Below are 25,850 nucleotides of genomic sequence, written 5' to 3' on the forward strand. Positions count from 1 at the left end.
GCAACCCATCGTAATGACTTAGATCTGAAAACTATTTACAGTGCTGAGCTGCCGTATATCTCTGCCCAAGTAGCTGTCAGCTCTTTTACTCATCTCTACTGCTGTGACCTGAAAGCCACCCAGGTGAATGTAGCTGTGAGTCAGGCTGAATTTGGTTTATGTAATGTTGTTTTTGGCCGGGCACTCATCCCGGAACAAGAAAACCCACTTAATGCCCATGAAGGTGATGACCCTACTGTGCTTTATCTACAAAAACATCCTTCTTCCGCTCTTTTTTTTTTCATCCCGACTCGTATATTTACCTCCCTTGTGTCCTTATCTCAGATCCAGCCCTGTCCTCTACTCGCTTTCTCATTTTGCACCCCTATCTCTCTCTTCCTGCCACAGAGGGAAACAAAATACTGTTGCTATGGAAACTGCTCACAGAGAGGAGAGAGGTAGCTTATGAGACTTCCAGTGTGGAGACAGAAGTCTATATATGGCCATTTCCTGTCTGCGGGCTTGGAGGTGGGTTCAACCTTCTATGAACATTGTGTTTCTCTCCTTCCTGTGTGAAAAACTACGAGACAGATGGAGTGACAGAGTGAGAAAGAGACAGAGAGAGAGAGAAATGGAAACAAAGAGACAGGAAGAAAGATGTATGGAGTCTGGTCTGGTTGATATTGATCATTAGATTTGTCAGGAACTGTCTTGTTATTGTTAGACCATCCAGTTTTCTCCCTGTTGCACAATACGACATACATTATTCCTAGTTCTACATCGCTACACTTTTGCTCTGGCTATGACTCACACCACTAAAAAAAAAAACACACCTTTTACATCATTCCTGCAGCCACTGCTCTTCAAACTCGCAAGGGCAACACTCAGCGACTGAATACTGATCAGTGCATAAATGTGAACTATACAGGATGTCCATGATTGACCTTAAACGTGGAGCGTGATCTCAGAAGCAGATGTGTATAGCATGATTTATTCTGTGGTTGAAAAGAACTGTAGAATTCGGCATTAAAAATGCACCACAGATTTGCAAAACCAACTTAAGCATAATGCGAGCCTTGTCCTTAATGCAACTGTTTGAATCTGATTACGACGCAAATCCTAAAGCCTTCTTTCTCCCCATCCCTCAGGCTGAGAGAGCAGAATCTCTTCTCCAGTAGCATTTCTTGTCACTTTCACTGTCACGCAATATCCAGCAAAAGCAGGATTTATTGATGTTTGCTTCGGAGGAAAAATCTAATAAGATTTGATAGAAACAGGGTACTTTGTTTTGTCCCATGTTCCTACTCTGCCTCTCATAAGGACACAAGGTACAGGAGATAATATTTCTTGGCCCTTATTTTGGTGTCTAGACAGACAGGAAACATAATCTATTTGACTCTCATCTGAGGAGATCAACACTGTTTGGAGATTCTGTCTCTCTGCTCTGCCAGTTGGATACAGGGAAGTTTTCTAATCACGATCCTTATGGACTGCAATCCCGGGGAATCACAAGAACGTGATTAAACGCTTCAGGGAAAATAAAAAAAGAATAAGAGGGAGACTTGGGCTGCCTCACCCAAAAAAAAACCCATCCAGAACAGAAGCAGCGGGACAGGGGAGATGAATGCACGTCTGGGACTGCGTTTGGGTTGTAATCTCTTCTCTGCTCTGCTGAATACAGACATAAGTTTAACAAAGGAAAACCTCTGATAAACAAGTATAAGAGGACAATCATCATCATAATCATCCTCCATCTACTGGAAATGATCTCTGTATTTGTTTTTGTATGTGATAAACATGTTAATCAACACAAATGAGGAGCATGAGAGGAAAAAAAAGAAGAAGTGCAAACTGAAAATGAAATGACAATGAATTTAATGATGACATCAACAAATGGAAATTAATACATTAAGCAAAGAAAACAGAAACAAACAAATGAGCCAAGAAGAGCTGGCAGCCTCACATGACAAAATCACAATGTGTAGATGATGGACCAGGTTATCAAATATAATTTGCCTGTAACTAGAGCCCACAGGCAATTTTTCATGTTTTCATATCTTACATGAATGTAAATGATGTAGAAGAATACCCTAATGCCCTCTGCAAAATGTAATGTTACCGATTTTTAGAAGCATTAAAGATATGTAAATATGAGCCGGATTTGAATCATTTGAAGGAATAAAATGCTCAAGAAACAAGATCTTCCACAGTTTCCTCATGTGCTGCAGCCAGTCTTTTTGGCAGGTATAGGAACAAAAACTGGACAAGCCATCTAATGACATCAACACAACATTAAATAAGAAATATAATACAACCAAACAACAAATACAATCTTTAATAATGACACACTCACATGAATGAGATGAGACAATAATTACCAAGTTCATAATACACACGTCCTCTCTCTCTCTCTCTCTCTTTCACTCTCTCATTTGTCTTCTCGTTCTCTCTCTCTCTCTCTCACACACACACACACACACACACACACACATAATTTAATTATGAATCACCCAACACAAAATATGGACGATAAGAACGAGAGATGGAGCATGCAATTCAATGGATTATGGACACGAATGACTCAGTGGTGAGAGGAGGAAGCAGGTGACATACTACAGTTGACAATTAGCACTTTCTTTCTCTCATACACTCACACTAACAGTAACCTGACTGTATCACAGCTATTGTATTGGCATCATAGACCTTCTGTTATCTTGCCTTCAATCAGTCAGTCACTACTCTCTGCGTATTGTCTGTTTTTTTAAATGATTTATTTCCCTGTCTATGTTTTTCACATCTAATGAGCAAACAGACAGTGAACAGATGTGACCTTGCCAGCTCATTCGATTCATCTATATGTGCTTTAGAGTGGATATTGACAGAAAACAAATGCAGGGTGTGTGTCTGCGTGTGTCTGTAGGTTTAATATAAAATATTAAAGCAACATGAATATGGAAAGCTAGACTGCTCTTAGTGAGGCGAGTGGCCCTGAAAGGACTATTAGAAGTGCAAAGGAGGAGAGGGGGATGCATGACTTCATGAATGTAGACCATTCTTTCATGCTTCTGTTGCAAATTCATAAAAATGGGTCATACTAGCGTGCACCAAATGTATAAAACACATTTTTTCTAAAGCATACACGAATGTATAACTGATTCTGTGTGCAAATGCTCGGTGTGTGCGCGCCTGAATGCTTGCAGCTATGTATGTGTGAAAGGGAAAGGAAAAAAGCCACATTGCAACGCTATGTCTGTATATTCTGCTCAGGGAAATACGCTGTGATGGTCTGAGCTGTGCGAGCAACCTACATCAGGCAGCAAAGTGTTTAAAGTGTTTAAATGCAGGGTCCAACGAGGTGAACTATTTAAATGCAGTACCCATAGTAGGTCAGTGAGGCTCTGTGGCTGCTTAGCAAATAGATTTATGGGCGCTTGCAATGCTTTACTGGCTGAAATTTCAAACAGATTTCAATCATTTTTGAGTCCCAGATGTTCTTTCAAGAATGCAGATGTTAAAATTCCGGTTTAATTTTAACGAAAAAGGGATAATTTCTGATCATTGTTTGGTTAAACTGAGTTATGCATTTTAGGCGCAAGCGTGAGAAAGGTACTCACTTGCCATTGTAAGCATAACAATAAAAGGATTTGTGTGTGTGTACTCTATGTTTCTGATTATTCATGCACATTTACACAGATGTGACACAGAAGGAGAGAAAATGTGCAAATATAGTGTCAGAGACTTGGCGCCTACTTGTCAAAGAAGCTTAGAATTCATCTACAAGGGAAATGATGGAATATAATTTACTCCCTGTGAAGTTAATACCCTTTCATATGGAGAAGTGAGAAGGAGATGGGGGGGCTGGCGGGGAGAGGGGGGGGTGTAATGAGTGAGAATGCGCGAGAGATGGACTGAAATGAGGAATCAGAAACTGTCAGGGAGGGAAAGGACAGAGGCAGAATCGCTAACAGGGGTGGATAGGAAAAGTAAGAAGTGGAGGAGAGAATTACACCATCATATAGCTGGAGTGTGAAGCTGCAGAGTGAAGAGGAGAGATAGTGGCCTCTGAGGCTTCCTCTCTTCCTTCCAGCCAAGCCATTGCAGGCTTAGTATAGAGTGCCAGCAAGTACAAAGAACGGGAATAATCTCTTGTTGAGAAATACACACTCAACTTGTGAAACTCTGTAAAACTAGAATTTAACAGCAGTATCACTGAGGTCAGAATTGCACTACGAAGCTAATTTGTGAAGGCTAATGTTTGGTGAGAAAAGTTGACAGAAGCAAAAAGACAGGCAGTGTGGTTGAATGTGGAGAGGCTTTTTTTCTCCACTCCTTTTCCTCATTACATCATGTTAGCCCTCCTTCACCTCTCTAACCCCCGAAAGAACGGAGCTGCAGAAACTGAGCACTGTAATTGTCTACATTAACCGCCCCGCATGTATTCATTCAGAGAGAAGTAGACAGGAAGAAAAGAGAGAGTATATAAATGTGTGCACTTGCCAACCTTTTTCCCTTTCAACACTGAAACCTATGGTGACCCACTTCCATTATTCAGATGATTGTGGAAGCTTCAGTGCAACTTGTTCTGTTCTCTGTGGCTACAACCCAAATCTGGTATGTTCCTGTTGCCCTGGCTGACCTTCATATCGCATCAATATAACCTCATCACTGATAGATTCAGAAGCCTAAGGGCGAGACTCTCCACCATCCATTAATTCTTCCTGGCATATCAAATGTAGCACGAAACTGAAGTTACTGAGCCTAAGAAATGAATTCTTTATGCTATGCTAATTTTAGCGTAGACAGTCACTCACACACATAGCCATACACACTCATTTATGTATAGAAATAATTCACAAACCATTTTCTTTGTGTCCCATTAAAAGGTATTGACTCCAACCACATTCTTGTCTTTTATTCCTTAAAAAAAAGGTTTGCGCCTGCACCAATAAATGGCTAAATAATTACAAAATAAATCATAGCTACACTCCTGCTGTCAGGTAGAAAATTGGTACACACATGCAGCAGGTCTCAGCCATTAGGTTCACATATACTGCTGTGTCTGAATGTAAAAGGGTGAGGTGAGTGTGTGAGTGTTTGCTTACGAGGGAGAAGGAACTAAAATCGGCAGCAGGCTTAGAGCTCCTGCAAATTAAAGAGCTGCTGCAAGAAAACAGGGTCTGATTAGGATTGAGGCAGATATTTTCAGCTCACCATCATCACTTTCAAGGACTGGATTAACAAATACTTTGATCTTGAACACACACACACACACACACACACAAACACACAACACCCTACACATTAACTCAGCCTCTCTAATGTGGAATTCAAGGTTTTCCGTTTGAGTTGCATGCCCCCTCTCTGCACAGTAGTATTTTCTCTATAGTAACTGCCAGCTTTACAGTGTACATAGTGTGTTTGCATCTCAGATCCTCTTTCTCCCCTGTTAGCTACAGAAAACAGGTTATGACTCTCAGTTTAGATGTTTAAACAGGGATTTTTTTTTAAACCCAGACCAATGACAGAATACATGACAAAAAATAAACAATGGCTGAAATAATCGGATTTACTAGTATAAAATGTGTTCCATTCCTTTCATAGAAGGACATTTACAAAATGACATGACTTGATACAAAAGTCAATACTGATTGGGATGTTTTTTTTATATATAAAATGCAATGCAACACACTGCTTGGTGGCTAACAGAGGATCCAAACCAATTTTTGCGGGACAAAAACAGACTTGAAGAAGCAGGCTGCTCACAAAGCCAATCAGTCCCCATCTTTAGATCAGATATTGAACAAATTACTGATAGAACTCCAAAAGTCACTGATAGCATCATTCACTGTTGATTCACTGTAGCTACCAAAGGCAGACAGAGTTCTCGATGAGGAACAAAGAGCTATGGGTCAGCATATGTGGGAACGTGACAGAAAATCAGCATGAAAGGAGGAACTGCCCTTGAAAACTAACACTGGATAAGAGTTGTAACATTAGAGAATCCTAACATGAGCCTGCCATTCTTGGAAATCCTAGATCGGCACTGCGTGAGGTCAGAAGTCAACGCCCCACCCCCTTCTGAGACACTAAAGACGTTGGGATGCTGAGGTTTCTTCATATTCTAGCGACTCTAAGACGTAGTCGGCCTATGCTCAGTCACGGCTTTGTCCTTTTCCTGAGAACATAGAAGGAATGTGTTATAGATTTAGTGCCACTAAATGTTATGGCTGACTGTGTATGTGTGTGTGTCTGTGTATTCTTGTCTTACCCGGCGTCGGCTGAGGCTGCCTGGGCTGGTCGGGGAGGGGCTGGGAGATTTTCCCGAATGAGGAGTGGACAGCTGACTGGCCAGCGTCCCATTCACTGGAGGGAGAAAACGAGAGAGAAAATGGAGCAGGGTGGGTGAGACGGAGAGAAATATTGAAATAGATGATCCTTTAAATGTGAATGCATGTTTTTTAGAACAGCTATATTTCTGAGCGTCTAGCAGCAGCCCACATTTCCGCCCTCAGCATCCATCCATTCACATGAATGAGGAAGAGGAGGAGGAGGACAAGAGGGGGAGTAAGAAAGAAAGGAAAAGAGCACTTAAGTCCACACTGATCTTTTTTTACTTTAGCCAAAATACAAATCCTGTTGCTTCAAATCTCCCTGAAACAAGCCAATCATACCTAAGCCTTTAAACATATGTGCTCCGAATAATTACAGCGTGTTCCAGGTTTCAAGTGCATGACTGGAAGGCAACATACAACACCAGGCTGTCCTCATTTTCAACCAGATCTTCTATTCAATGCACTTGTGACCTCCGCTCGGTCTACTTTTCCAGCTGCAGCACAGCACAAAAAAAACCTAGCGGCATCACCTCATTAAACAAGAACATTGGATTAATCAACACTGCACCCGAGTCCTGTGTGTGGTCAAGCAAAAGCCAGATTCGTAAAAAGCCTAATGGCATCATTAACCTGCACACAAAACATGAGCCTGTCTTTCATCTTACTGAAAACATGGGTTATTGTCTCTTGGCAACAAGAGACCTCAAGGTTGCCCTAATTGACCTATAGGTCGATGAAACTGCAGTAATTGGAGAATACAATAAAATGGTAACTGAAACAATTGCTTATTTATCAACAGAGATTCAACCACAGTGAGTCCAACTGGAGGTATATGTCTTTTTTTTGGGGGGGGGGGCTCTTGGTGCCTGCAAGAGGCTGATAAGGAGCTCTGAAAATCAGCTTCGATGGTCTGGATGGTTGAACTTCAACTTGTTTTTTTGCTTTTGGGGTGGTGAAAGGTATTTTAAGTACCTAGATATGGCCAATAATGCAACTCTTCCATAGTTTTTAGAGGGGGTCTAAATTAAAAGATCCAGTGCCGTGTAGAATAAAAAATATTTTTTTCATTATTAGATCATTATTATGTCATTATTTTATGACATTTCCCAGCCTTTTAAAAATCATAATCTTATCACTTACTGCCATTTCCTTTGGTAGTACTGCTGCATGTAAATAATATTTCATTTGCAGTCTCCACCTTATTAAATTTTCAGAGACTAACCCTCTTGGTGCACCAGAGAAGTGAAACCTGTGGGAGCAAAGTGGTCCAACCTTCACTGTATAATGTTTATTCCCTTGCCGAGATCAAAGAACTTTCTGAATTATTCAAGACAAAGGAGATAAAGCCCCCAGCGGCCTAAAATAGCACCGGCTGCCACTGCGTTACACAAGTATTTTTCATTTTCAAAACGCGCCGTGAAAATATGAAATAAAGAAACTGCTATTGTTTAAGCAATTCCTGAACATCTTCATTGATGAAATTCAGCATCAGCGTTACGCACACGGACAGAGGGTTGGGCAGACACTCCTCCCAGTTACACAACGACAAGCATGAACATTTAAAGACATCTCTCATTGACTTCATAGCCTACTATGAAATCACAGCACGGCACTTCGCAAAGTCAATGATATTCAAAGTCACATCCGCAGTGACCGGGAAACAACCCGCATATATCCACATATGATCCGAGCAGGAACAAATAAAGTTGGCGCTGTCGGGGAAAATGACAAACGCAGTTTACATAAAAAGCCGAATCAAATGGTTGTGGTTTCAGGTTCCTACCTTCCACTTCCAGCATGATGAAAAACACAGTGATAATCCACAGCGGGGCAAAGAGCAGAAGAAGAAGAACAACACCTCTGAACGCGCTCCTTCCGAGTGTGATAGTAAACTGTGGTGAATGGGAGAGACGGAGCTGCGCTGTACTACACGGAGAGGCGGAGAGGCTGCTTGCGCAAACTGTGACGCGCACCGGGGACAGAGAGAGCGAGGGAGAGAGAGAAGGGTAGAAGTAAAAAAATAAAAAATAAAATTACATCTATAATTCTGATATTTTTGCGTGGCTTTTTTACTTTTATGCCAACATTGAGATTTAAAACTTGAACTGGGAGAAGGAGAGACCATTGCATATAGAAAGAATGAGGAATATAGCCTGAAGTATATAACTCCTGCAGTTAACTGAATGCAGAAATAATCGGAAACATCAGTGGTGCATGTTTTAGAAAAGGTCAATCAACAAAAGTTGAAGCAGCTGTATAATGGTAGAGCCAGTCAGCCATTAATTAATCATAGGGCTTGTGGTAAGATCCTCCTGTCCACATGTGGAGGTGCCCTTGAGCAACACACTGAACCCCAACTTGCTCCTGATGTGTGTATATGGGATGTAAGTTGCTTTGGACATAAGCGTCTGCCAGATGAATGTAATGTCTTTCTAAATGCATCTTGCATCGATGGTGAACATTCACACACAAAGAGAGATCCGTTAAGGAGCAAGATGCCAATTTGACCAGAATGCACAAAATAATGGTGTGTTTCAGCTTCTTTCACATGTGCTGTGTTAAACACTATGGTGGCACAAAACTTCACAAGGTAGCCGTGCAGTGAATATGGAAAAGCACCTCATGTGTCTGCCCGTCTCAAGCTGTGTGATGTGCTGGATGAGGCTACAGACTGTGATATAAAAAAACTAAAACATAGCCTCACAGTGATTGTGGAATATACCGAGTAGATATGCATCTAAAATTAGGCAACTAGTGGCCTACCAGGAGTTCTAATATTTCTGTTTTTATTTAGCCTTTACATGTAGTTGAAGTAACACCCACGAGTCAGTTCAAGCATTTTCTGTTGTAGTTTTGGTATTGTCACTTCCTGGTTTATTTTGTAGTATTCTCTTTCCCTTGTGTGTCTTGTGTTTTTACTTCCTGTCTGTGTTTTTCCCTCCAGTTTTGATTGTTGGTCCTCCCTTGATTGTTGGCACCTGTGTCTTGTTATCTCACCTCCCCTAGGGTATTTAGTCTTGGTCTTTTCTTTGTTCATTGTCGGATCATTGTTGTACACATGGTGTTGTTCCTTGCTGAGCCCTTGTCTGTGAGTTTATCTTGGATTCTTTGTTCTCCGGTGGACCTTGTTTGGATTTTGGATTTTGTCTGCTCATTACCTGTCTGCTCACCTCTGCCTGTTCTTGCCTGCATTCCACCCAACAATAAACACGGTAGTCATCCGGCTACTTCACCCTGAGACCGCTTCCTTGTCATCTGCTTTTGGGTCCACATACCTCCATACAGCACCCCCTACGACATTTTCAATGCCAAAGTAGAAAACAACAAGAGTCTACAGCCATGTTAGTCATACCAGGCACAGTGGTGCTAATCAGCTAACTAACATTTACTCATTAGCACTAACGCTAAACACAAAGTACATCTGAGAATGAGGGGAATGATGGAACATTGCACCTAAATACTGCAATAGTTTTGCAGGTATTTGGTAATAGACCAAAGTATTGCACAAATTAAAACTTTGACATGATGGTGGCTATAGATAAAAGGTAAGGGATCACCAAAGTTATTACCATTCATCCTCTGACAATCCATCCAGTTGTTGAAATATTTCAGTCTGGACCAAAGTGGTGGACCAACCGACAGACTGACAGACCAACATTGTCATCCCTAGAGCCATGATGCTAGCGTGGCTAAAAATCCAATTTATGCAACACTAGCATGATAAAACAATGCATAAACACCGCAAGCACAAATCTATTATGTGCATTTTTTCAAAACAAAATACTGTTAGCGAGTAACACATTCAACACATTAGCTGTGAACAAAAATAAAAGCTACAACTATGGCATATTTAATATTGTCAGAATGACTGACAAATTTTGGATTCGTCTTAGGAATGCAAAAGCAGTTGGCTGTTTTTTTTTCTTCTTCTCTGTCTTGGGAAAGACTTAATTCATAATAACCTTAATGGATCTTAATGATGGCCAATCACATTCTTCCCTGTACATCACATGTGTATATCGTCACACCTTTATTTTAAAGAACCACACCTTATCATACACATACTGTATAGTAAAAACGGAACATTAATAATGACAGACATATGGTTCTTAATATAAACATATGATAACTTGTGGAAGTTCATGCATTTTCTATTAGGGCTGTCAAAAGGTATTCTGGGAAATTCAGCACACAAAATCAGAACTATGCCTCATGACATGTTTTGGTACAATTGCTCCCTTATAACAGACAAAATACAGTCAAACATCACAAATTTATGTTTGTTGAAAGTACATACGAGTGTCAATATAATGCTGTTTCATAAACACAAAGCTACCTGGGGGTATCTCATTATCTTGCCATTAGCGCAAATATCAATACTGCCTTGGCTATGAATTTGTTTTTCTTTCAGCCTCTGTTATTTGGATTGGTCTCTGTTATTGTTACGCTCCCTTTGCTTTTCCGTTTTCAGAAAGTATATTTGTACCCTTCATGAGTAGGTTTTATAAAGCAAGAAAAGTGGTGAAGGCTGCTGACATCATGCAATCACAGTTCGAAGTGTCACAGCTGGCAGCTGATCCTCTGGAGATATACTGGATTTATTTGTGGGTCGGCTGCCCTGCACACTTCACCATAAAGCCTCTCCCGTCATACAGAGTTGGTCATGACAGAATGACAAAGGTGAGACCCTGAAGTATCAGAAGTGATGCTTGCTGACACCATCTGCAGTTCTCTGTTAATTTTAGCTGACATGAGGCATCAGAGGAGAGCAGAGAGACAGATGGCGAGACAGGGAGAGAAACTATGTCTGAGTGCAAATTGTTCTCTCACATTATTTTGGGTCTGTGTGTATAGGGAGGCACTCAGCTGGGGTTGTGAGATCATTACAGAATGAAGCTCGAGTGATGACAATGTCAACCTGACACGCAACAACCTGCCCACACACACACACACACACACACACACACACACACACCAAACAGAGAGAACGTAACGCCACATCAGACCCTCCACAATTTGATCGTGGATACCTTCTTTCAAGATGTCTTGAAAGACATCAGTCACCTTGACTCAAACTGTGCTTAATAGTTGAAATTTAATCACTCATCGATGGTCGGTCAGAAAAAGTCAAGATGTAATTTGTATCTTAAGATTTAATACGTTGAAATTCATAAAAGTATGATGCATTTTAGTGTCACGTTTTCATTCTATTTGATGCTCCTCGTTTATATCAAAATTAATATTTGATAACTGCGTAATGATGAGAAGCAAGCATTAGACCTATGATTCATCGACTACATTAGACTGAGACCTACAGTATGATTCACCTACCAAACATACCAACAACACATACATCTCTGTGCTTTGATGTTTTTCAACAAGAACAAGGAAGGAGAGTTCAATTCTATCCGTGCTGGGAAGCAGCCTGATAAGTTGTTTGTTATTACTGCGTTTCTAAATTGATTCAGCATATTTCTCAGAAGGCTCGTGTTCTTGAAGCAGACTAGATGAGACAAGGTGTTCGTGTAGTCTGATAAAACATTACTAAAGATAAAACACATTGACTAAAAAGATTCACAGTCCTTTTCGTTCAATCACCTGACCGTTTTTGAGTTTTATCAGCAATTTGCAACAGAAATCTTTTCCTTTATTTTACACCTTTTCCTCTCACCTTTGGAAATATATGTAATGTTTTACATTGAAAGTTTTTACACATATGTCACTGTGTTATACAGTAAATGGGCAGAAGTACTCACAACATAACACAAGACAACAATGAGGAGCAGCCAGACACATAGAGGGACACCAGGTGGTGTTTGACAGCACATGTGTTGTGTTACATGCTCTCTCGCTCTCCCCGTCTCGCTCTCTTTCTCTCAGACATAATTCACGCTGCCACATCTTCTCTGTGCAGCTCCTCCAGTCCAGATTATTAGATGTGATAAGGAATATTACTACTGCCTGTGTTGGCTGAATGGAAAATTAATATGGGACTTCAGGGCTGCTTTCAGAACACCTGAAGACCTACAGCAAGGTTTAAAATTAATAGCATTCTTCATTGTGCTCTCTCCAAGTGTGGACGAGAAATAATAGAACCCTCCTAATGCTGGTTTCTAAATATCAATAAATAGACAGAGCTTTCTTCTCTGGTGTCAATACTTTTAATTTCATTGCCAAGATCTCTGATTAAACGAGTGTAGCTGCAATTAAATAACTGACAAATGCAGAGATAAGACAACATTTTGAATAATTAATCAACTTTCATCTAAATGCAGCCCTAAATGCACAGCCCTATTATCATATTTAATACAACTAACACAGTGATGCAAACCAGACTGTACTGTTTTAGGTGGAGATTAGATTGGAGTGTCATCAATTAAGTGAATATCTTGGACCAAAGGTCCATTAGACAACATTAAGATGAAAGGCAACTCATATTTCCTGACAGTAATTTTTGCCTTGATGTCAGAAAGCTGTGCATACTCAAAGAGGACCCAGTGACTCGAGGTTTAGCACCAGAGGACATCAACAAAAATATCAAAATTGCTTGATAAATATTTGCAAGTCACACACACACACTCCAGATGAGGCAGGAAACTAGATTCACTTGTCGTTTAAAACATTTCCACATTTCAAGGAAATGTGTTGTTGATGCGAGATGGAATCCTGGTTTGGTCACAACAACTTTTTTGTGTTAATTGAATAAATGTTCAGTCTATAAACGCTCAAACAATTGTGAAAACGCTCATCAAAATTTCCCAGAGCACAAGTTGCCATGTTCAAATTGCTTGTTTTCTCCACCAAACAGTCCAAAACCTAAACATATTCAATTGACAACAATATAAAACAGAGAAAAGGAGCAAATCCTCCATTTTGATAGAAGATAAAACCATCAATGTTTAGCAGTTTTTCTTGATAAATTATAATCAGTTAATCAATTATCAAATTGTTGATTCATTTTCTGTAAATTAATTAAGTGACTAGTCATTTCAGCAATAGCATGATTTGATACTGTTCAGAAAACACTAGTTCTGGCAAAAGACAATTGTTATATTGTTTCTCAAATATTAAAACCTCAAGTATTAAACTTTTACGTGATAATAAATTGCAAATAAATCACAAGTGTAAATGGCACGTTCTGCTTGTTACATCGAATCATAATACCACTACAACACAGTGACTCTATGAATTTTGTAAATCGTTGCACTCATTTGTCATTTCTTTCTCATATCATACTCATGTGAGATTTCTTTGTCTTTTGTCTTTTAATTTGTCATTATCAGTGGTGAGACTGGACCCCAGTAAGGCCTTCTTGTGAACACATTAAACAACAACAGAATGGGCATATCTATAAGCCATGGGATACAGCACGCAGTATCAGCTGTTGTTGACTATTAACATAATTCTTGGAAAAACTGTCCTCAAGGGAAGGGGGCATGGTGTGCTTTTTAAGTGTAAAACAACTCCTAAGATAATACTGACTGTGAACATTATAGAGTCAAAAGCAACAGTGTGTCAGTCAGGGTCAAACAGCAGATTAATCAATTATTTTTCATTTCCTCCTGTTGCTCCACTCTTTTGGTACAAACTGACAATGTTTTAGGTAACAAATACAGTGTGGTACAAAGCAGTCAACAGCAATGCAAGAACATTTGATGTTAAGTAGCGGAAGCAGGCGCCAGAAGGGGAACATTTCTCAGAAGTGAAAAACGTCGGGACGGTCTGACTCAGGGCTCCAGCGAGGACCGAGCGTCAGTCAGCTCCATTCTCCACTGCAGGCCATTTCGCAGGAAGTCACTGCCATACATGGCTGTTACAGGCTATTGTGTCTGTAGCTACATGTGCCTGACTGTGCTATGTTTCCATGGCAACCAAGGCGAGTCAGTCTTTTTCTTCCCCCGTCTCAGTCTCTTGTTTATTCTCTCTCTCTCTCTCTCTCTCTCTCTCTCTCTCTCTCTCTCTCACACACACACACACACACACACACACACACACACACATTAGTTTACACCTTCATTCCAGACTCGCTTCAGCCAACGAGATCAGATAGTGTATGACTCACTCTCATAACCTTTTTCCCAAAGTTTTCAAGCCATCAGCATCCAGAACTTTCTCAGTTCACCCTAGCTGTTTCTCTCCTCCCCTCTTGCTTTTCCCTCTGCCTCACCTTTCCCTCCACAGCTCAACACAAAACATATTAACAACTGCTGGTTTTCATTCTGAAATGCTACATGGCTGTTTTGAGGTGAAACATACATCATCAAAAAAAGGGTGTGTGTCTGTGCATGCTTGTGTGCTTCAACAGCAGGTGGAACAGCTTCTTTCTGGGGAGTTTCTGTATGTTGCATCACCCATTGAATCATCCCCAACCCAATGGGTCTCTGTGCACTTAATTTACAAAATAATAACAGTGAGGATGAAATGTCAAGTGTGCTGTTGCATAACTAGGTGTTTTACACACAGCCAAAGCTCAATCTGTGCAAGCAGGAAAAGATTGGCCTGATATTCGTTAAAGCTCCAAACTAATCACCAACTCCCCAGCAGCTTTGAGCCAGAATGAATGTTCGCCACATACGCACACACACGGGTGGATGAATGAAAGCTGCATTCAGTTGTTAGAATTAATACTGTGTTTTATTTGAGATTAAAAAAAAACTTTTCCTGTTGCCTCAAAAGGTTATTTTCTTTTTTGAGACATTCATAAAGCATTATTATCAGGCACAAACAAAGCAGCAGGCACCAGTGCAAGCTCTCACCATTTTATTACAATTCATTAGTATGTCAGGTGAAGAACGGCTTGTGGGGAGCTGCAGGATTGAGTCACCAACCCTCTTCTTCCCCTCTCATCTTCACTCCCGCTCCCCCTCTCATCGTTTGCCTTTTTTCTCTACTCCCTTGTGATATCATTCTCATTTGAATTCATATTCTGCATGTAAGGAGACACAGCTGACACATGCACACACACACACACACACACACACACACACACACACACACACACACACACACACACACACAGTAAACACTGCCAGACACTCCGCAGAGCTGTGATTTCATTGCAGTGTTTATTCATACTGTTTTCATTTGCTGCGACACTGATTGAGTAATGAGCTAGAAAATACTAAGCAATCACATGAGAAAGTATTAGGATACAAACAACTCCCAGCTGTGTCCATCAGGTCTGAGATACTGCACACACTCTTCGTGCACAAACACACAGATGCATAGATACACAGACACACACTGCAATAACTTAAAGGACAGTGACACCATGCCAAACTCCACTGACAAATGGGTTCCTTGAGAGGAAGAGGAAAAAAGAAAGAAACTTATTCTATATTTTCTTACCAGATGCAGGGGACTTGCTGCGTTGTGATTGGACAACGGTCCTGGGGGAGCCTCGGCTCAGAGAGCCAGACATCTTCCCATAGTTCACTGACTTCACCACACGACACTCTGCAAGCACAAAGACAAATCAGACAGAGGTGTTCAGGTACTATTTGAGGTACTCAAATTCCTTCACTTCATTTATTGATCCACTCAAATAGTCTCCAAAACTTAATCCAGGCAACAAATCCAGGGCCTGTAGTGTTTAAATCCAAATCCAAACAAGGTAGCAACTTAACTACATGTGAAGAAAGAGAAAACTGCTGCTTGCTGTTGGCATACACAAAATGATGCACTGATGGAGTGAATATTAAGTGTGACACTGTGACATGACATTGTGTTCTGTGACACACACACCTAAATAAAAAGCTTTAACACAATAACATTTGAGCATTTTGAAACACATGTCAGTCCTGTTAGACTGAAATTCAAATTTAATGGATTTCTAACCAACTATTCTTTTAATGTTTTGATTGATTTTGACCTTTAGTCACGCAAGAAAACACCAAACCACTAATGTATCAACACAGCTGTAATTGGTTTTACATTCAGGTCCCCTGCAAAAATGAGTTCTGACCTTCACTGGGCTCCCTTTCCAAACGCAATTATTGTGGAGCTTCAGAAGTGACAGCTATGACTCATGGAGGTCTGATATTTTACAGGCACACACTCCTGGTAAATGAGACATGTGACGGTACTCACACACCCTCCCTGCCTCCTTCATCCCCAAAACTTTGCTCCTCTCCTGTTCATTAACCCAACCCCATTATAGCTCATTACCATTATAGACCAGCGGGAAGGGGAAATTATACAGTCTGCCATGTGTGAGTGTCTTCGTCTGCACGTGTGTGTGTGTGTATGAGAGCATGGGTGTGTGTCTGTCTCTGTGTGTGTGTCTGTGTGTGTGTTATTTGCTTGTGTGGCGTTGTGACCCAGTGATTAATGTACAATGCAGAGTGTTAACATGATGACAGTGTGCCAGAGCTGAGGCAGAGGCGATAATTATAGAGATGCTGAGAGGAGGCGAAGTTGTCTGCAGCTCTGACTCCGACTGTCTCTCTGTCTGTTTCGTTTGTCTCTCTGCTTTTCTGTCTATATATTTCTGCCTCGTGCCTCCTGCCCTCTACCTCTTGCTCTCTGTCTCCCAGGGCATGAGGAGGTGTCAAATTGTGCTCTCTATCTTCTGGGACAGAGAAAATATTATAGTGTGTGTGTGTTTTGTATTAATCACTTCATGTGGGGTCAAAAATCTGTTCATACGCCATGTGGGGACAAAAATCAAGTCCCCACAAGGTTAAGCATTTACCTTAGGGTTAAGGTTATGGTTGAGGTTAAGGTAAGCTTCCAGTGAATTAAGGAAGTATTGTAAGTCTATATAATGTGCTCAATGTAACCAAAACAAAACTCAGAGTTCATTTTAAGAACGAAAAGTAAGATATATGTGGAGACTAGGCAGAGTAAAAAAAAGTACAGTAGCATTTAGCTTATTCAGATGGAAAGCTTAGTCTGATGTACAAATTCTATACTGTTTTAAAAATGCTGATTTCACCACAATTACATGCAGTTTAATTAAACCAAGTTTCTCCACAATACACTATTAAGGGCTTTCATGTACTTAGTAATGAAATAAGTAGAGCAGGGTCATATCTGATGTCTCCAGCTGTATTACATTGCCTACTACATCGATTTCAAGTAGGTGATACTGATTTAAAATAAAGTATGTTTTAACCTATTTTGAGCCTTGAAAACTGATTTTGGTGAAAGTTTAAGTGAAAGTCATAGTTGGCGAGGAGCCCCTGAATGCACTATTAACAACTGCCCAGCATGCAATGGATTACAATGAATTATGGGAAACTGAGGGGGCATAAAAGATACACTCTGTTGGCTCTTCTGAATTCAGAAAAAAGAATGCCACATTTTTCAGCCAGATTTGGATGTATTCTCCCATGAACTTTAAAGACTTTAAATGCAGCAAGAAAAAAGCCCTAAAATACTCCAAAATGGACAGAGACGCAAACAGCAGGGAAAACACTGGACAAGTTTGTGGTACTGTTTTGGGTGTTGGTGTTCACACATGTGCAGTCTGCACCTACAGTCACATGCACCACTGTGGCTATACAAATGGGGAAAGTAAAATTTGAGCTTAACTTGCAGACCATAAGAGGTGCTTCACTTCTTGCCTATAGCTGGTTACTATGACAAACCGCTATCATCAATCATCAGTAACTAATGAAAGTGCGGATACCCTGGAAACTTGTTCTTTAAATGCCTTGTTGCATGTAGGAGGTTGTATTGTGGAGAAGAGAAGGTTACCAAAAAGAAATTGGCTAATGGAAACAGCTACCCATTATATTTTGCAAATGAAAGGAGAGTAGTGGGGAAGACAGAGAGGGAAAAAAAGATACAAAAGGGGTAAGGAGGTAGAGGTTGGCGACCCAGGTGGGATGGATATTATTTCATGGATGAAGGGATACAGGGGAAACAAATGAATTGAATAAACCTTTGAACAAAAGCCAATGCACACTCATTCATGTAGGAGACAGGAAGAGAGATGAGAGGGTGAGAATACAGATGAGCGCTAAATGGCAGGAGTCTTCAGACAGAGATGCAGAAGCAGGAGACAGAAAGCAAAACACAGATGGGTGAAGTGAGGACAGAACGTATCCTCAGTAGACCGTGGTGGGGAGACAGGCAGAGAAGAGGAAGAGGAACAATGGTACAATAGGTTAGACAATAGCTTAAGTGCAGCGGACCCGTTCTTCCAAGAGGAGAGGAGGAGTGGCAAAAGACAACGTAGCGCAATGAACTGGACAGCCTACACAGTCCTCTGCCACCTGAACCAGGGAGATGTGTCTGATATACAGAGAAGACAGGGGGTACTGTGCAACTGAAAAGACATGATGAATTGTGGAAAAAAACAGAAAAAAAAGAAAACAAGAAAGAAAGAATAGATGTTTTTTACAAGTCAACTAGGAGAGTATGAAAGATTTAAAACAAAAAAATAATACACAATAATACACAATACAATACAATAATATGTATTTCCTTTTTATGTATACATTTATTGTATTATAATTTAATGAAAAACACATGTTAAAATGACAACTATTTAGCTTTTTGTCTTTAATAACTAAATTGTTTTTTCATTGTGACATGCCACATTAAAATCGAATCCCAACACAGAAAACAAAGTGAAGAGGTGTACTGCATTTGTCTCCTTTGTCCAGCAGAGGGCAACATGACTTACGCCGCACCCATGGTTCTGCCCCCAAGCTGTGATTGGACAGTTGATTGTTTTTCATTTTGGCATTGACAATGCATCGCCATCTCAAAAAAGAAACAGCTCCCTTGCACAATGTGGCATGGAAAATTCATGTCACAATTAAAAACAATTCATTCAGTTATTAAAGACAGAACGCTAAATAATTGTCCTTTTAACAAATGTTTTTTCATTTAATTATAACACAGTAAAGACATACATAAAAGAGAAATACATTTAATAATGTGTATTGTATTTCAATTTATTCAGGCATTTAAAATCTTCCACAGGAGAGAGCCATATTCTGACTAATAAACAGAAAGTAGGACATTAATTTGGCCTTGATATAGAGTTATACAATTTGCTAGCATACTGTACTCATAACCACATTTGGTTTTAAAAGAAAGATATTTATAATAATAATTTGATAATAAATATATTTTCCTACTTGTCCACCAGGGATGCCATTTTGTGTTCTGCTCACATTTGATGTCTATGGGATCAAGTAGCTGTTTCCCTGAAAAAGGTTGTAGGGAAATAAAGTTTCTCCATTGATGAGGGTTTAAAACACAGTACTTGCACACGAGCATCCAAACGAATACATTATAGTCTAAACTTGTAAACATGAAGTGGAAAATAATCTAATTTCACAGTTAATAGTGAAATTAGTGATTTTAAAATTATTTCAATTACAAGGGGTACTGTAGATTTGATTAATCTTTGAAGAGGTCTAGAGGTGTATTGCTCTGTTGCTCTGGTTGGACAACCTTTAAATAGTCAAATTTTTGTTCACTGCACTGAACTACATGGCAATGTAAAACTAGCATTTTGAAACTAATTATTCCCTAATTTTTAGAATTATTGAAACAACAGAATAATGTATCACAACAACTCCTATTTTGTCTCAATGTGATTGCACTAAAAGATAAATTGCTCAACCCTAGAAAATAGCACACACAAAAAACAACTTGTAAACAATCAGAAAATACACAGCTGGTAGCAGGAAGGAAAGGAAGAACATAAGAGGGGCAGACCGAACAGTCAAATGTGAAATGTCAGCATGGAAATGTCAGAGGAAGTGCTAGTCGTCTCACCACTCTCATCCAGCATCAAGTCATCTTGGTAGCGGAACTTCTCCGGTCCACACGCCACAAAAATGTCCTCATCGCCAAAGAAGTCTTGCAGACACGACACCTGGAAATTCAGACACACAGATGAGTTAAGTTATTGTTTTTTCATATCCTTTATTATCCAGGTCAATTGAGCACACTTATTCTATTTCAGCTATGCTTAATACTTACACAGATGGCAGCTGCCAAGAGCAATGACAGCTGCAGATTTTTAAATGACAACTCTCTAGTCAGTCGTCTAGTTTCCTTACATCTAGGCTACTGATACTGTGTACATACACTGCATACTATAAAAGACACTCACATAGTCGCACACTAACACACTGCTCTGCACTGCACATGCTCACAAACGTTCCCTTCCTGTGCTTAGTCAAAAAAGCACATGCACTGAGCCCCAGGAGATGGATACGGAACATCAGGGGTCTCTGCATGTGCGTGCTTGTTTTTATTTTCATGCATGCTCATTGGCATCTGTGAATATCTGTGCGCATGTCTGACATGTCCCTGAGCTGCAGCGCTGTGTTGTTTCTGCAGTTTATCAGTCTATTAGCGACTATAATGAGACCTTGCTGACTCACTCATTTGCTAATGCGCTGCAACACGTGCACCGGACATCTAGAGAAGCAAGTGGGGGGTCTGTTCCCTGAAGACTAGCATCTTATGAATGGTAATGAGTAACTAACTAAATAAAGTAAGAAAGTAAGACAAGAGAGGGAGAGTGCATATATGTGCAACAAAGAGATAAAAAAGTGATGTGAGGGTGTGAGGCAGAGAGAAGTTGAAAATATATAGATTACTGTTGAATAAGTACACAGCTGACTAAGTTTATATCTGACTCATAGAAGAAAAAGAAACACCATCTTGGTGAGTCACTGTCATTCTTCGACAGACTCCATACTGTGAAGGTAATACCAAACCTACAGTGACATGCTGGCAGGCATATATTTAAAAACATTGAGTCACTAAATGCAACACAACAGGAACTGGATCATTAAAGAAAAAAGGTTTTTTGGTCTTCAACCTAAGCTCTTAACATGTTCATTCTGTGTGCACAAGACAGATGTTTGCTTTTTTAATCTGTTAACTCACCCTTACTCTGCTAGGAAGAAACCTCAGCAATAAGGTGTAAAAGAAACACACAGCTGTTCATTATTATTTATTTGATTAAGTCGACAGCTAATTTAATATCTGATCTAAACTCTGCATGATTTACTCAAACAACTTTAATTACACCCCACAGGCCAACCATACATTTCAATCCCAAGCCATCAATATTCCAAATCATATTTCACGATAGGCAATGGTACAGTCAGAAAGGTATTTACGGGAAGACAATAGTTCATTCATCAGCTATGACAAATCTCCCACCAAAACCCTATTAAGAGCTATTACAATTTAGGCTGCATGCGTGTCTAGCACCGCCTGGAGTTAACACATAAACACAAAGCTACCGTTATTGCATTTTCATGGCAATTAACATCCAAGAATCCATTTAGATTCCTATTAGCCACCGATCAACACTCCAAAAGAAAATCACAGCTGATATAACAGCATTATCAACAAAATACCCAATAAACAGCGAAGAGGCTATTCTGTGTGTGTGTGTGTGTGTGTGTGTGTGTGAGAGTGATGATGGAAGTCATCCTGCTTTACCCCCCACAGACTCTAAATGAGCCAACGGGGAGACAAAAAAAAAGTTTAATCTCAGACACAGACTCTCTAAGGAGTATGGATCGTTTTCATTTAACTTTTCAAATCAAGGCTCGGCATCTGCGTGTGTGTGTTTGTGTGTGTGTGTGAGGAAGCGGTATTATTCCCGTGTCATAACAGAGTGCATATTGCTTTGTTCCCTGATATCCCCTGATAGTGTGCTGGTGATTATTTCAGGGGCGAGCGGCCCAACGTCCTAACAAGATGGCTGTGATACAGATGCTGGTGCTGTTAACATTTCCCCAGTGAGTCAGTGCTGATGGGTAGCCTTGGCCACTTCTCTCATTGTAGGCTACTGTTTTTTTTTTCCACTGTATTCTAACAATATTTTCATCTTTATATCAATTTTATATTGCTTAGGGTTCTATAGTATCTGTTGTGTCCACTCAGCACAATAACATTTTTAAACTTTTAAAGTTTTGCAAGATTGTGATTAATATTGCTTCTTAGCTGTTCTTGGCTCAGTTAGTATCTGTTGCCATATATTCATAGACAGGCTCGCTTACAGTACCTCAAGCAATTTGAAGATGTCACCTTGGGCTCTGGTGAATAGTGATTGGCATTTCTCATTATTTTCAGACAAAACCATTAATTTATTGATAAAAGTTGCAGCAGCAGGAATGTTTTGAAATGTGGCGCTTCAACAGAATTTGTCTGGTGTTTCCTTTGTCTTAGTTATAAGTTACAAAGATTAGCTGTCATTTGTGTGTGTGTGTGTGTACAGTATATAAAGTAATTGTTACAATTGTTACAACTCATGTACAAAAGTATATAAGTCCAAAGTGTCAGTAGGCCTACCTCAAAACTGCTCTTAGATACAGTACATCAGTAAACCTTCTGTTTAACCACACAGACTGTGCGAAAATGGCCTTTTTTAAAAGATGCTAACTCCTTAGCTGACAACATTATACAGGCTGGATGATCTACAGAGAGTGGACAAAATAAAAGGTACATTAAACTATATAATGTAAACTCTCTAGTGAACTCTAGTGAACATGTGCATCACAACGTCCCAGAGCCCTATGTGACATTAATGACATAAATTGCTCATTTAGTCCAACCAACAGTCCAAAACCGAAAGGTATTAAACTTTACAATGATATAAAACAGAGAACAGAAAAAAATCCAGAAGAAAATCCCCACATTTGAGAAGATGGAACTGGCAAATATTTAGCATTTCTGCTTGATTACTTACATGATTAATCAATTATCAAATTTGTTGATCAGACTAATCGATTAATCTACTAGTTGTTTCAGGCAATGGAATGATAATGATTTTTTTTTTTTTAGAAATCTTTTATTTTATTTGTATATTTGAGGATATATTTCATCAGCTTGTGTTCTTTTGAAAGGTCCATGCTTTGTATTCACAAGACACTCATCCTGTTGAAAGCTTTGTTCCTGTCAAAGAGTATTTTTGTTGGATGGGAGCAGCTGGATGTGCGTTTGCTGCTCTGAGTCTGTCTGACCACGTCCTCAGGCCAGGACTGCTGCTGCTACAGGAGTCAACCAGGAGGAGGTTGCTGGAATGAGGCCCTTTGAAGTTGCTCATCCCAAGATAGAAACTGTAGCACACCAGAAATGTCGGGTAAACAGGGAGGAAAGAACAGAATGTAATGAGAGTGATGAGGACAGAAAGAAGAATCGGGAAAGGAGGGGGAAAGTGAGGGGAAACAGGGACAGTCTTCATGTAGGGCACCTTTAAGCTGAAGGTAAACTAATTTGGAGCAACACATAAACACATACTGTATACTGAGAGGGGTGTGAAAAAGTATGGTTGCCATGGTGATAATGCCCTCTAGGCATTGGTGCATGGCTGGTGCGTGCCACTGACTGCATACTATAGAGAGCTCCATCATTCATATTTTATCTACTATGGGCACGATACTCTACAGAACTGTGTCATTCACACAAATCCACACAGACACACATACAAGTGGCACATGGCATGGTTTATATTGAAATACTCGTGCAAAATCTTGCAAAAAAGATGATGTTGGGAAGAAGAAGAGCTCTCCTGAAACGCTCGGAGAGACAGGTGGACCAATGAATGAAGGAGAGGAGAGGGAGCTGGTAAAGGTGAAAACAAAACAAAGGTGAAAACAAAAACAGTCAAAGATGAAACTGACTTGCCAAATCCCCCGAGTTAGAGAGGAAGCAAACAGAGGAAAACGAGCGATAGAGGAGGAGATCTATTCCTGTCTGCTGCTCCGAGTCCTTCTCTGAGCCCCAATGACAAAACAAGCTGCTTTGATGTCTCTGGTGCTCCGTTCTCACAGAGAACCAGCACGGTTACACAACATCCACCGCTGCTAAAACAAGGACAGGAAGAAACAAACTGAGAAACAGAGGGACTAAAATAAGATGATGAGAAAAGAGCAGAGGAGTGTGGAAATTAGCAATTTCATAACCCTGCCATCACCTCTCACACATCTTTATTAAAGTAGGAGTTGGGGCTCTAAGACTGGGTCACGATGATCAAAGCACTTGCCCACTTTAAAAAAGGATATTTAAATTTAAATTTTGGTTTAGAGCAAAACAAAATCAAGGCTGCAGGAGCAAGGCAGAAGGTTGACAGGTTTAGGGATTGTGAGTCACAACTCACATGCCTGACAAACTCCAATCCCCTTCCCTTATTGTTCACTGACACCATGACTGACAGGTCATCAGGTCATCATCTACTGTAACATGGTGCTATACATAACAAAAGGGGAAAAGGACATTTGTTTGGTATTTAGCCATTTTCAGAAATTACAACAGTCAAACAAGAATTATATAGAGAGGCTTGTACAAAAAGATATTACTCCACGACCAAAGATGTGTGACCTCTTATACAATAAATGTGACCATGTCCTCCTGAAAATGTCTTATACAACAAATAATAATTCACTATGAATATTTCTCAGTAAACCCATTTATGTTCTCACTACGCCACCTAGTGTAGAATCACCAAACACCTACTAGCGTGTCTGCTTCACTCTTTCCCTTGTTTGTTCTTCTCTTTCTTTGTTTCTTTGAGATTAAATCCAAATCACATTTAAGAAACCAGCTGGTTTTGGTCAGATACGGAGCTGCAGGTTGGCACAACGTTGCTGCAAAAGTGGATCACAAACTGAGACAGACAATCACTGCCACCACAGGATGGCACTGTTTAATAACCACATAATGTGGACAGATTTACATGCCATTCCACACAACAAAAATTCAACTACCACCAGAAAAGCAGGGTGATAGACAAGCTAGATGTCAATTGCTCTGACATAAAGTAGAGCCATGTGTCAAAATGATGTAGACACACTCACCACATGGATTTTAAGTCGAGGATCAAATAGAGAAAGAGAGAGATAGGCATGGACAGTTTTATATAAAGAAAGGCAATGGTAAAGGGGTAACTTTTGACTCACATGAAAATAGGCTGAACATTTTGTCTAACAGAAGTTTGAATATCAACAGCTTAGTTGAGTAAGCCAACCACAGCAGCAGATAGATTAACACATTTTAAATCTGGGTCTCTATCATGTCATGAGGGATGACTGTGGAGCTGCTGTGCAGAGTTTTGGTTTGGATGCTTGGGGACGCGAGTGGAAATGTGTGGGAAGAGACCAACAGCTGTAACAGTAAAAAAAAAAAATAAAAAACAAGCCTACAGGGACACAATGAACATATACTGTTTAGAGAAATCTTAGCTTTTTGTGTACAAACAGTCTGTGTGGTTCTCGCCAGCAGCTCCTCTGAATCAGCTGCTGGGAGATCAGCGATCAGTGACAACACTGCTCACTCTGCTCATTTAGATCGGCTATTTCTGTCTCTCCGTCAGATTTTAGGTCTACTTGAGGACTCATCTGTCAGCTCTTCACTTTTTAGTGGGAGTTTCTGACAGCCAATTGTGTGAGGGCACATGAAAGCGTATGTACCTCTAGAAAATAAGCAATAGAGAGTTTAGTTAGTTACAGTTAGTGCTGAAACAATTAATGTCATTGATCATTGATCAACAAAAATAAATATTCGTCAACTATAATAATCGTTTATGTCATTTATCAAGGAAAAATTGGA

The 25,850-nt window shown here is 40.0% G+C and overlaps 1 protein-coding gene across 8 annotated transcripts in view; it reads right to left on the reverse strand.

The window, feature by feature from the left end:
* dclk1a (doublecortin-like kinase 1a) overlaps nt 1-25,850 on the reverse strand; it is a 51,656-nt gene that overhangs the window by 13,448 nt on the left and 12,358 nt on the right. For 5 of the 8 annotated variants that reach the window (XM_044222224.1, XM_044222223.1, XM_044222221.1 and 2 more), the window contains 4 exons: nt 20,052-20,151; nt 19,406-19,474; nt 15,660-15,767; nt 6,248-6,342 (listed from right to left, as the gene is read on the reverse strand). In XM_044222224.1, the coding sequence (XP_044078159.1) occupies nt 6,248-6,342; nt 15,660-15,767; nt 19,406-19,474; nt 20,052-20,151 (372 nt within the window). Of the gene's footprint in view, nt 1-6,247; nt 6,343-8,094; nt 8,331-15,659; nt 15,768-19,405; nt 19,475-20,051; nt 20,152-25,850 lie in introns of those variants that run through there. The other 3 variants (XM_044222225.1, XM_044222227.1, XM_044222228.1) reach the window with 2 other exon arrangements.

The sequence above is a fragment of the Siniperca chuatsi genome, linkage group LG14 (assembly GCF_020085105.1).
Source record: "Siniperca chuatsi isolate FFG_IHB_CAS linkage group LG14, ASM2008510v1, whole genome shotgun sequence".
Taxonomy (NCBI): domain Eukaryota; kingdom Metazoa; phylum Chordata; class Actinopteri; order Centrarchiformes; family Sinipercidae; genus Siniperca; species Siniperca chuatsi.